This window comes from Symphodus melops, assembly GCF_947650265.1.
Source record: "Symphodus melops genome assembly, chromosome: 23".
In the NCBI taxonomy this organism is placed as follows: Eukaryota; Metazoa; Chordata; class Actinopteri; order Labriformes; family Labridae; genus Symphodus; species Symphodus melops.
In genome coordinates, this window is record NC_136713.1 from 5154692 (window position 1) to 5165813 (window position 11122).

General features: G+C 38.8%; 2 protein-coding genes across 2 annotated transcripts; both read left to right on the forward strand.

Moving 5' to 3' along the window:
• Positions 1–535: 535 nt before the first annotated feature.
• Positions 536–4787, forward strand: LOC306818690 (transmembrane protein 237B-like). The gene is made up of 14 exons (XM_079336384.1): positions 536–736; positions 1002–1037; positions 2046–2077; positions 2185–2198; positions 2314–2385; positions 2734–2862; positions 2959–3052; positions 3276–3430; positions 3510–3642; positions 3740–3931; positions 4038–4111; positions 4198–4285; positions 4357–4478; positions 4576–4787. Exons 1-14 carry the CDS (start codon positions 716–718, stop codon positions 4638–4640), a joined length of 1227 nt encoding a protein of 408 aa, XP_079192510.1. The 5' UTR covers positions 536–715; the 3' UTR covers positions 4641–4787.
• A 505-nt stretch (positions 4788–5292) lies between these two features.
• On the forward strand, positions 5293–11089 carry cyp20a1 (cytochrome P450, family 20, subfamily A, polypeptide 1). Its single transcript, XM_079336422.1, has 13 exons — positions 5293–5518; positions 6122–6171; positions 6279–6445; positions 6589–6734; positions 6811–6978; positions 7164–7242; positions 7944–8056; positions 8180–8234; positions 8738–8858; positions 9069–9180; positions 9607–9671; positions 10118–10207; positions 10439–11089. The coding sequence occupies exons 1-13, from the start codon at positions 5447–5449 to the stop codon at positions 10587–10589; spliced, it is 1389 nt and encodes a 462-aa protein (XP_079192548.1). The 5' UTR covers positions 5293–5446; the 3' UTR covers positions 10590–11089.
• The last annotated feature ends 33 nt before the right edge of the window (positions 11090–11122 follow it).

Here is an 11122-nt window from a genome sequence, read left to right on the forward strand (position 1 = left end):
ATTCACAAAAACTCTGGAATTAACTTTGATTGAGCAAATATTCACTGTGGCCCTTGAACAAAACACACAAGATTTACAGCTGTGCTACTCAACTGTCTTTCATGTTTTTTTTTCTGTGAATTTTCTCCAAGTGATGTTTACAAATTTAAAATGTAGGTGGTTTCTGGTTTGATTTTAATATACATCATTTTATTTCAATTCAGAATTTCTGTAATTTTCTTTGTGGTTGCTGTGTTGGTGTGTGATTACATGCAAAACGATTAATTAGAACATAGTACAAGTGTATGGCACTTTGTGTCCTCTTTTTTAATAAAACAATGTTTTAATAAAAACTGTTCAAGCAATGTAATGACTATTTCACATTTGTACATGATTGTGATGATAATAAATGAATTTTGAGAGTCATTTTCTCACAAGGTGTTTTTATGTTTACTGTTTTTATGTTCCTTTTTTCTCGTAGTATTGAAGAGAATGTAGTGTTACTTAAAGTCCACTTGGCGGCGCTGCTGTGACACTTTCTTAAACCAGAGAAGAAGAGGAGGAAGCGTGTGTTGCTCGGAAATCCTTCCGGGTAACGGTTCAGTTCAGAGCGTAAATAATCGACAATCAAACAGTCTTTTAGTCGGTTTTTATGGGTTAAATAAACTAAACATCTTACTATGAGTTAACTAGAGAATTCGGGTTAAAAGGAAGAGTTAAAGGAGAAATTAATGTTATGGCGACAGGAGGCTCAAAGGTAACTTATTTTCATAAATAATGGTTTTTACTGCAAAAACCTTTACCTTTTCCAGCTGTGATTTATTTTGTTTTGATGCAGAATCGTCTAATTTCATGACTTATTTGTCACTTTTCTTTTTATACTGTGTTATAAAACGATAGCTAACTATTATATGTTTTTTTACGACAACGTGCAATAACTTTTTGTTTAGTCTTATAATCAAACTGTTCTAAAGCTGAATAACTTCTAAATAATGCCAATAATCTTTGTTTTTCCGTAACAGAAAATGCGACCCAGGGAACTCCCTCCTCTTCCACAGGTAAGTCATGTTGATATCTGCCAAAGACAGTGTTATAAAGTATGATTAAAAATACCTTTGAAACCCACAAAATAGTATACAAAGACAACGAATATAAGAGGAACATCTTATACAACCGTAGACACAAATAAAGTTTTCAACATAATGGGTAAATAACAAAATGTGATTTAACCTTTGATAAGATTAGCTGAAAGGGATTTTAAAGGAGGCATGTTTTGCAGATACAAAATGCAAAATAAAAGAATATGAAATCTCAGGACATTACAGGACATCAAACAATGACAATTATAAAGTAAATTAAAGTGATTACAGAGCGTCCAGTTAAACTTATGTCACACCAAGTGTTGTTTGATTGATGCATGTACAGTAAATGGCAGCATGTCATCAGAGAACTTAAAAAAACATTTCCTGGTAGTTTCATTCAGTTACTCACAAACCAGAGTTGGAAAAGGTTCAAGTCTGACCTCTGCCCTGAGTAATCCTCTCGCAGATTTAGCCCAAGGGTTTATCCGTGTCAGTCAGGATGTTATTTGTAGCTTCACTCCATTTTCTCTTGATTCTTTGGAGGGGGAGGTCCAGGAAGACCACGGTAAGAGTCCTTCATCATATCAGACCCTGCTACTGTATAACCGAGAAAATCTGTGAATTACATACCGTGTTTGTTGAAAGACTTTCTTAGCATGATTGGCTCACTGTGTCGCAGACAGGATAATTTGTTAATGTGTTTACGCTGCCTTTAATGTGACCAAACACCTTCTCACTCCAGCTCGATTTACTGATTAGTAGTGGCTTGTTCGTTAGGTTGTCGGTTTGAGGGGAATTATAGATCACTTGTGAAACCTGAAGGTTTATTCTTTAAAGTAAGTGCAAGAAAACATCCTGATGTCAACGTTTTTATCCAAACTTGCAGGAGAGAAATATCTGCTGGTCCATGTTTGATTTGTGTTTATTCAAAACTGAACCATCTTACACAAAAAAATAAATCTGACCTTTTCTTTTTGTCTTCAGAGAAGCCAACGAACACTACCCACAATGCCGATGTAGGTGATTGTTACTGTAATTTGACATTTTTTGTATTTAACTGTGTTCATACTGAAGAGGTAACTCTACTTTTCTTTTCTCTCTCTTTATTTGTGGAAACCTGAAGCCAAGACACAGCCGGTGAGTCAGAGTTGAAAAAAAAAAAAACGGTGATGTTTAGGATATGTACGTCTTTATTTATACAGTTAATTAATTAATCCTCTATTATAGCAGTTTTTAACCATCTTTGTTGTAGGAGAAGTACCAGCTACAAAACACAAGAAGAGGAGGGCAAGGAAGGAGACGAATGGAGTCGATGACACGGATGGTGTGTAAACTAAGTATTATGTTTACATTTCAGAGATTTAAGGGTTCACTCACCGTAACACCTCAAGGTCTACAATTACAATCAATCAATCAAGTAAAGGTTCGAGCCATGTTGAGCAGCAAAAGGGGATCAGACTAGTTCTAATATTCCACATGAACTGTCCTGTTGCTGCTTCTTTTAGTCTAGTAAAACTTAAGGATGATATTTAGTGTATTTAATAGAAACACAAAACCACAGAAGATTCTCCCATATGTGTGCTATTTCCACGAGCTAATCTTTAGTGTCCTTATTTATAAAAAAAAGCATGTCGAGAAAAGTACAAAGAGCTTCTGCTGTTTCCCTCATTAGATCATGGGATTGAGATGGGAGGCGTGGGCAGCCGGAGGGAATCAGAGGTCGGAGAACAACTCACGCTTGAAGCCATGTCGGACGCACCTCCACAGAGGAGGAAGAAGAAAAAGAAAACTGCAGCCGTAGGTAAAGTCTCATGTTTGATTGTAATTGTGTTAGATTATTCAGGGTGAAGTGAGACAAAGTTAGAGGATCTAAAGACGTGTCAATTTGTGGTGTCAGATCTGGATGATGACCAGACAGACCTGGTGAATGGAGACACAGCAGATCAGCTGACTGATGGAGAGGAAGTGGTAAAAAAGACAAGAAAGAAGAAGTATGTCATAGTGTATCACCTTGAAACAACATCACAAACATTTTTTATATTTTATCCATAAAAAGTCAGGAAAAATGTTGAGTGCTGGAAACAGTTTCTGTGTTTTTCTGTTGCTTAAAAAAGGATTCTATGCAGCTTTTTTTTAAACGCATAAGAGATCATTGGAATGATTAAAGGTGTAGATACAAACCTATATTTATTTTTTTCATTTTTTTCATTTCAGGAGGTCAAAAGTTGTTGAATCGCAGCTTCCCGATGAGCTGGACGTAGCAGAAGATGATATTGTTACAGACACTACTCCGATCCCCCAGCATTCCCTGTTCACGGCGCCGCAAGGTCAGAGCCAGCTGGTGGGGAAAGTGTTTGTGGAGAGGAACAGTAAGTGAACGAAGAAGAAGATGTGATAGTCTGTGAGAAGTGGTTATTCTTATTTAATAATTTATGTGTTTACGTGCAGAGCGTTTCCAGCCTGCGGAGCGCTCGGACTGGAGGAAAACCAGCGTCCAGATGGACAACATGACAGAATTTCAACACGTTCAGCCTCTCTGGACAACAAGAGACATTTCTATCAGAGTGCACGAAGGCTTCAGGTGGAAGAGTCTCTTTACAACAAAAAAAAAACCCTAAAAGAAATGTCCCTCCTCTGAATTATCCCTCTCTTCTGTCATTTTGTTCGCTATGTTGCAGGATGTTTGGTCTGTATTGCCACGGCTTCCTGGCGGGCTACGCCGTGTGGAACGTGGTGGTGGTGTACATGTTAGCGGGGCAGCAGCTCACTGCTCTGTCCAACCTCCTGCAGCAGTACAACAGCCTGGCGTACCCCTCGCAGTCTCTGCTCTACATGCTGCTCGCCATCAGCACGGTGGCGGCCTTTGACAGGTGAAGCTGAAGAGTCATGACACTGATCTCCTCCAAAACATGATGTCACTGTACTCACTTAACTGCCTCATTTCTTTAAGTTAAATATGAACCCTTGTGTTGTCAGAGTGAACCTGGCCAAAGGCTCCATGGCTCTGAGGGAGTTTATGACGCTGGAGCCAGTCGCTCTCGCCTCTTTCTGTGAGTCCACACTCTGCTTTAGTTCTGCCTTTCCTCTCAAACAGTATTTGTTTGGCTTCACGTCACTCTCTTCTGTTTTCTTCCAGTGTATTTCTCAGCGTTGGTCCTCTCTTTGAGTCAGCAGATGACCAGCGACAGAATCAACCTGTACCCTGCCTTCAATGCAACACTATGGTGAGCTCACTGGAATCACTTATTTTTACACTTTTACAATGACAAATTAACTTAATGTTTTTCTCCTTTAGGCCACCAGGGTCAGAGCATCAGATTCTTCACCCGTGGGTGACAGTGAACCTGGTGGTGGCTCTTTTAGTGGGGCTTGCCTGGATCTTCCTCGCTACACGACCAGAAAAAGATTATACTGAAAGTAAGAGAAAATAATCTGTTTAATCTCAGTGAAAATGTTTAGGTGTTTAAAACAAGAGAAAACGTTTTGATTTAAATATTTCATGCTTCTTCCTCAGGTTACTTGATGGCCATGGAAATCGAACCTCCTAAACCAGAGGACAAATCAGAAATGACCGCCTGAGAAGATTAAATGTGTATATTGTCTCTTGTTTTCTCATTTTGCACATTTTGTATAATTTATGTTTTGTTCATAAACTCCTTTAGATATTTTTTTTGTATTTTTGAAATGTGATTGTGTCTCTTCTTATAAACAGTTTTATCCAACAAACCCCCAATGTTTCTTTTCCGTAAGAATATCATACATTTACATGAAACATTAGAGCTGACTGTTACCTTGAAATACTCTTGATATATTTGTTTATGTTTCTGATGGTACATGCAGGTACTTATTTGTTTTAATAATTACCTCCTAACTTCTCAAGACTCCCATCAATATAATTAAAAACAACTACTGGGACACAGGCTGTAGTCATTAAAGGGAGAAAGAACTTATCGTAATGCTAAGAATACATTATTCTGCTCTATTCAGATTTCATTGATTAAAGATGGATCAAACTGAAATGCAATTTTGGGAACAAAATCGAAATTTCAACTTTTTTTCTCAACATTTAGAATGTATTCTATAGAGGGCTTTTCCCCCCTCCTCTATTTATTTATCGTGTCAGACCCTACTCATTACTTAGTTTGTTACTCAAATACATTAAAAGACAGTTATTAGAAATATTATAAAGTTATCTTTAACGAGTGATTATCGTTCATCGATTCCATCTAAGCTCAACTACTTCGGTCTGCCCGGCATCCAGGCTGTGCAGTCGAACATGCAGTTTCTGTTTACGTGGTAACGGTGACTGTTATCAGTTGAGGTGGAAGCCTCCAGATATTCATGACTCAAAGTTAGCGAATAGGTGCAAATTCAAGCCAGAAGTCATGCTGGACTTTGCCATCTTCGCTGTGACTTTTGTCATCATGTTGGTCGGTGCTGTTCTTTATTTGTATCCGGTAAGTTACTGCAAGAAGTTAGCTTCAAGTTCACGCCAGCTACCTGTAGCCTGACACGTTTATTACGCCTTCAACATAATAAATAATGCTTCTTTATTGGTTAACAAGCGTGCAACTGAAAACTTTATTCAACATCTTGAATGAAAAATTACAACCCCTTTCTAATTTCAGCCTTCAGCTAAAACTCAAATAACTAACCTGCTTTAAGAAAGTGTTATTTTAAGACTGCAGGAGGCGTCTGTCTATCCCTCTACATTCACTTCTATTCAAGTTAAATCTATGAAATGGATGCTGACTGTGGCTTCTTTTTAAAGCCGAGTTTACCCGAAGACCTAAAACAGTTTATATGATGAACATTAAGTGTTGTCACACTATGTATGTGTATGTAATAATAAAGGAGCATTAAGTTGACATATTTCTGAATGAGATTTCATTCTGCTGAGTGGAGCGTGCAGTCAAAGGCTGCACCTGTAAAAAGGGCATTTGTGAACAACCAACAAAAATGCTTAAAGTGTGTTTTAACACCATACATCAATCTGTAAAAATGTAATAATTAAATTACTACATTGACACTGATGGGGAAACTTGATTTTTTTGTTTCAGTCGTCAAGGAGGGTCTCTGGTATCCCAGGTCTCAACCCTACAGATGAAAAGTAAGTTGACATCTTTATTTCTATTTCATTTAGTACCAGGATGCTTGATGTAATTAAATAGATTTTTTTAAAAGGATGAAAAAAGTGTTGTCTTTCTGCTCTGTCAGGGATGGGAACCTGCAGGACATTGTGAACAGAGGCAATCTGCACGAGTTCCTTGTCAGTCTGCATCAGGAGTTTGGACCTGTGGCCTCGTTCTGGTTCGGCGGCCGGCCGGTTGTCAGCTTGGGCTCTGTGCAGCAGCTACGGCAACACATCAACCCAAACCACACCAGTGAGTGCAGCAGCATACATGCGTGCTTTCTGGATTTGTTATCCAGCTGAATTAAGACTTTGAAGAGGCCTCTCCATTGTACTTTTCTGTATTTTTTATATTAGTAAATGAAAATAAACAAAGCTTTCTATTGCTTTTCTCAGCCGATTCATTTGAGACGATGCTGAAGTCATTGCTAGGTTACCACTCGGGAATGGGAGGCGGGGCCACCGAGGGCATATTAAGGAAAAAGATGTACGAGAGTGCCATCAACAACACGTTGAAGAACAACCTCCCTCTTGTTCTCAAGGTTTGTATCGCTGATAAAATAACATCTTTACCGCTGCAAACTTTTATGTTTTCTCTAACTGTTTTCTTTGATTTAGCTTGTGGAGGAGCTGGTGGGAAAGTGGAAATCATTCCCAGAGGATCAACACATCCCTCTGTGCGCCCACATGCTGGGTCTCGCCATGAAGACTGTCACTCAGCTGGCTCTGGGCGAGAGCTTCAGGGACAACGCTGAGGTCATTACCTTCCGCAAGAACCACGATGCAGTGAGTAAAAAAGACAAATAATTCAGATTCAAGAAAAAAGTTTTTGTTTTTTTTAAGTTTTTGACTCCTTTTCATCCCTTTGAGTTAAAAAACGGCCTACAAACAAAGACCTGTTGAAGTTCCATCAAAATAAAGTGTCCGTTGATTTGTTTTATTTTTTCTCACATCTCACACTGGCATATTAGATCTGGTCAGAAATTGGGAAAGGCTACTTGGATGGCTCCCTGGAGAAGAGCGCCAGCAGGAAAGGACATTATGAGAAGGGTGGGTGAAGTTTTGCTCAGTTTATCATTTTTTTAGAGAAACTGGGGGAATGATTGTAAATTAATCTGTCGTTCTCTCCACCTTGCAGTCTCATTTTGTCTTTTCAGTTAAGCCCTTAGATTCCCTCATCTTGTTATTGCTGTAAATAATCTTAAAGTATTCTGTTAAGTTCACCATTTTTATACAAAGAACTGAGAAAGTGTATTTGTGTCCTATGAGTGTGTTCTCCTCGAAGTACAGGGATGTTAAATTTCTATTTTTCTCAGTGAACTTCTATGATACTGAGTAGAATATGAACGTGTTTTTATTGAAGTCTAGACGGCCTTGTTTTATTCAGTCTGTTTAGCTGCCCCTCACACCTGCTCTGTGTTGACATGTTGGAGCCGCGTCTGGATGCTCAACTGTGGATAAACAGGAGGGAAAGTTTGCAGAGGCTCAAACACTGTGTGTGTGTGTGTGTGTGTGTGTGTGTGTGTGTGTGTGTGTGTGTGTGTGTGCGTGTGCGTGTGCGTGTGTGCGTGTGCGTAAAGAGCAGCTTGACAGGCAACTAGAAACAGAGTCTGAGAGCAGAAACAGGCTGAGCATAACTGTGGCCTTAATCAGTGAGCAGCAGCTGTTTTAGGGGAGACTTTTATTGATTTATCTGGCAAGGACTATTGTTGCTGTGGACTAATTCTTCACTTTTCCTCTCGGGTGTTTAGCTCTGTCAGAGATGGAGTCTGTGCTGCTGTCCCTGTCAAAGGAGAGGAAAGCCCAGAGGAAGCAGACTGTGTTTGTAGACACTCTGCTTCAGTCCAGCCTCACAGAACGACAGGTGAATACTGATGGAGTCACACTTTCTGGTTTGAAGCCCCAAAGACAAAGTAAAGAGCCCTCACTGAATTCCATTAAGGCCTCAAATTAAATACTCAAATGTCCCTGTTTCTGGTCGTTTCAGATCATGGAGGATTGTATGGTTTTCACTCTGGCAGGATGTGCGATCACTGCCAACTGTAAGTCTCAAACAGATCAAATATTTGTTCCCTGGCTGACTTTAAAAAGCTGCAAAGAAAAGATCATACTCCCTGTTATTTTCTTATGTAAATAAACAACTCAAGCTCCTTCAGACATTTTCAAATGTCTAACATGAATTAATTACTCAAAGAAATTCAGTTTGTAGCTTGAAAAGAATTGATGAATTTTTTAAAGGTTACGAGAATTTGAATTAATTCACTTCTGACATTTAAGTTTAAAGACAGGGAACTTTTCTTCTATTTACAAACTTAAACTTGGGGAAAAAATGGGGGAATATTTTTTCCTTTTATGTGACAACTTCCCAAACATCTCTTTCTTTTAACTTTTTGGTTGAAAAAAGGTGAAAAGTTTAATTTTCTTGCCTGGACGTCATGTTGCTATTTAACCTTCAGCATGTCCATTAAAACTTCACTGGGAAACAAACGCTTCTGTTTTCAGATAAACCCCTGAAGTTTATTTTATACTGTTGTGTTTTTTACAGTGTGTATCTGGGCGCTTCGTTTCCTCTCCACCTCAGAGGAGGTTCAGGATAAACTGTACCAGGAGCTGGAGGAGGTTTTGGGTTCTGATCCAATTTCTTTGGACAAAATCCCTCAACTCAGGTAGGATCTAGGTACCTGGGTTTATCTATAATCCATCAAATATAATGTGCTAGTTTATAAAAACATGCTAACTATAATTCACGTTGTCACTGTGTTTAAAGGATTCAAATTGGACATGATTAGGGCAGGAGAATCCAGTGGCAACATTTCATCCAGGCATGTTTTGTGTGTCCATAACCTCAATCTCATCATATTTCTCTCCATGGAAAGATACTGCCAGCAGGTCCTGAATGAGACTGTGAGGACGGCCAAGCTGACCCCCGTCGCAGCTCGGCTTCAGGAAGTGGAGGGAAAAGTTGATCAACACGTCATCCCCAAAGAGGTATCTGCTTTCCTGCTCTCACTCTCTCGTCTATATCTCCTCATCTCATCTTGGTAGAACATGAAACAAATCGTAGTTTTATGTCAGTGGAAAACCAAGGTTTCAAATGTGTTCCATCTGTATAAACTAAGTGTCCAAAACAAGAGCCAGAAGAATTTAGATTCAGTGGTCTGTCTTTGCTTTTTTTGGTCCCAGCTTGTTATTCTATGTCGACTTATTTCCCCGGGCATCCACAAGAAAAACTCTGTTCTACTATGATATATTAGAAGTGGAGGCAAGACAAGGCACAGCTCCATTTAAGACAGCATGGGACACAAAAAGAAACACAAGAAAATGTACAGAGACATTTATAAGATGCAGATCTTTTTTTTAAAAGATGTTTAAATATCTAAAAACCAATAAGTCTTTATTTTGCCTTTTTTTCAGACTTTGGTCATCTACGCTTTGGGAGTTGTCCTGCAAGACTCTGAAACCTGGAGCACCCCATACAGGTTCACTACACATGTGTTTTTACAGTCACTTTGACGTCCTTTACTATTCATTCACAAAAAGCAGATTTAAGTGTGGGCTACAAGTCTGACCGGTCAAATCTTAAAATCCAAACTCTGCTTGAAAAAGTAAAGCCTCATTTTTCAGCCTGTCACTCTTTTTTCTTTCACTCTTCACTCATGTTGATGTTAGCATTACGCTCTAGTATAGCCTCATTAAACAGTTAGGATGGATGTAGGCTGTTTAGTGGATCCAGTCCCAGATGTTCGGTTTCTTCTCTTCTTCCACATTTATCACAGAGCATCATGGGGATTGTAGGATATCACCCACTGAAGTAGAAGTAAAGTAGACACTGAATACAGTGAACAAAAAAGTGTGACGTAATGAAATGTCAGGATCATCTGTCAGTATTAAATCGGATGTATTTGTTGTTATGTACTCTCCTCAGGTTTGACCCTGATAGATTTGAAGAAGAATCTGTTAGGAAGAGCTTCTGTCTGCTTGGATTTTCTGGGAATCAGACGTGCCCAGAGCTCAGGTAAAAACAGACATACAAGCGTATTTAAGAGGATTTAGTGCAAACTGTTTCCTAATTATTCCTCTGAGCTCACGATATTGAGTGGAAATATTCAACCACTGTTCCCACAATGCAGTCATTTTTGGTGCCACTGAAGGTCATTTTTAACTCTGAGCTCTCAGTTTTGAGGAACAAGTTTTAACAGCAATAATAGCAATCTACAAAATTGATTCTATTTTCTCTCCTTAACAGGTTTGCGTACACCGTCGCAACCTTCCTGCTCAGCACGTTAGTGCGGCAGCTGAAGCTCCACCAGCTGAAGGGTCAGGTGATGGAAGTCAGATCAGAGCTGGTGTCCACGCCTAAAGATGAAACCTGGATCACAGTCAGCAGAAGAAGCTAGTCGCTCATTAAAACATTTGCTGCATTTTGATTTAGAAAAATAACAACAAAATATTTCTTGAATGTTAAAACAGAGTAACACTTTTTTTTCCAGCTGATAACTCAAAAACTCATGCCTCTTTTCATCCATTGTGGTTGTAATGAATTTTTTATTATGTCTCTCTTAAAGCCAATGTGATGGATAACTTTTGAACATTAATTATGTTTTTTTCACCACATCAGTCTTTCTATCTTTTTTCTTTCTGGTGCTTTTAACTGTACAGAAATATGAGGCCTTACTACTACACCTGCTGTCTGTCCACACAACAGATTTTCACGCATTAAGGCTCCATCTCTACAATGTAGTAAAAAAAAAACTTTGCTGCCTTATACAAGTGCCTGGAGTCCAGATTTAGTTTGGCGTGGTTGTTTATTTTATTGATAAAACCCACATCCCATTCAGAAATGCTCTTTTTTAGACATAACTGTACCTTACATATTATTAAATATGTATGAAGACTTTCTGTGTGTTATTTTCAATTGATGAATATTTGA

Bases quoted from the DNA above. Each gene is read 5' to 3' on its own strand.
- LOC306818690 (XM_079336384.1), top strand. From the start codon at position 716: ATGGCGACAGGAGGCTCAAAG. The intron at 1,038-2,045 runs GTAAGTCATGTT...TTTTGTCTTCAG, and splicing joins AACTCCCTCCTCTTCCACAG to AGAAGCCAACGAACACTACC. The intron at 4,479-4,575 runs GTAAGAGAAAAT...CTTCTTCCTCAG, and splicing joins AGAAAAAGATTATACTGAAA to GTTACTTGATGGCCATGGAA.
- cyp20a1 (XM_079336422.1), top strand. From the start codon at position 5,447: ATGCTGGACTTTGCCATCTTCGCTGTGACTTTTGTCATCATGTTGGTC. The intron at 6,172-6,278 runs GTAAGTTGACAT...CTGCTCTGTCAG, and splicing joins CTCAACCCTACAGATGAAAA to GGATGGGAACCTGCAGGACA. The intron at 9,181-9,606 runs GTATCTGCTTTC...CCTTTTTTTCAG, and splicing joins AACACGTCATCCCCAAAGAG to ACTTTGGTCATCTACGCTTT.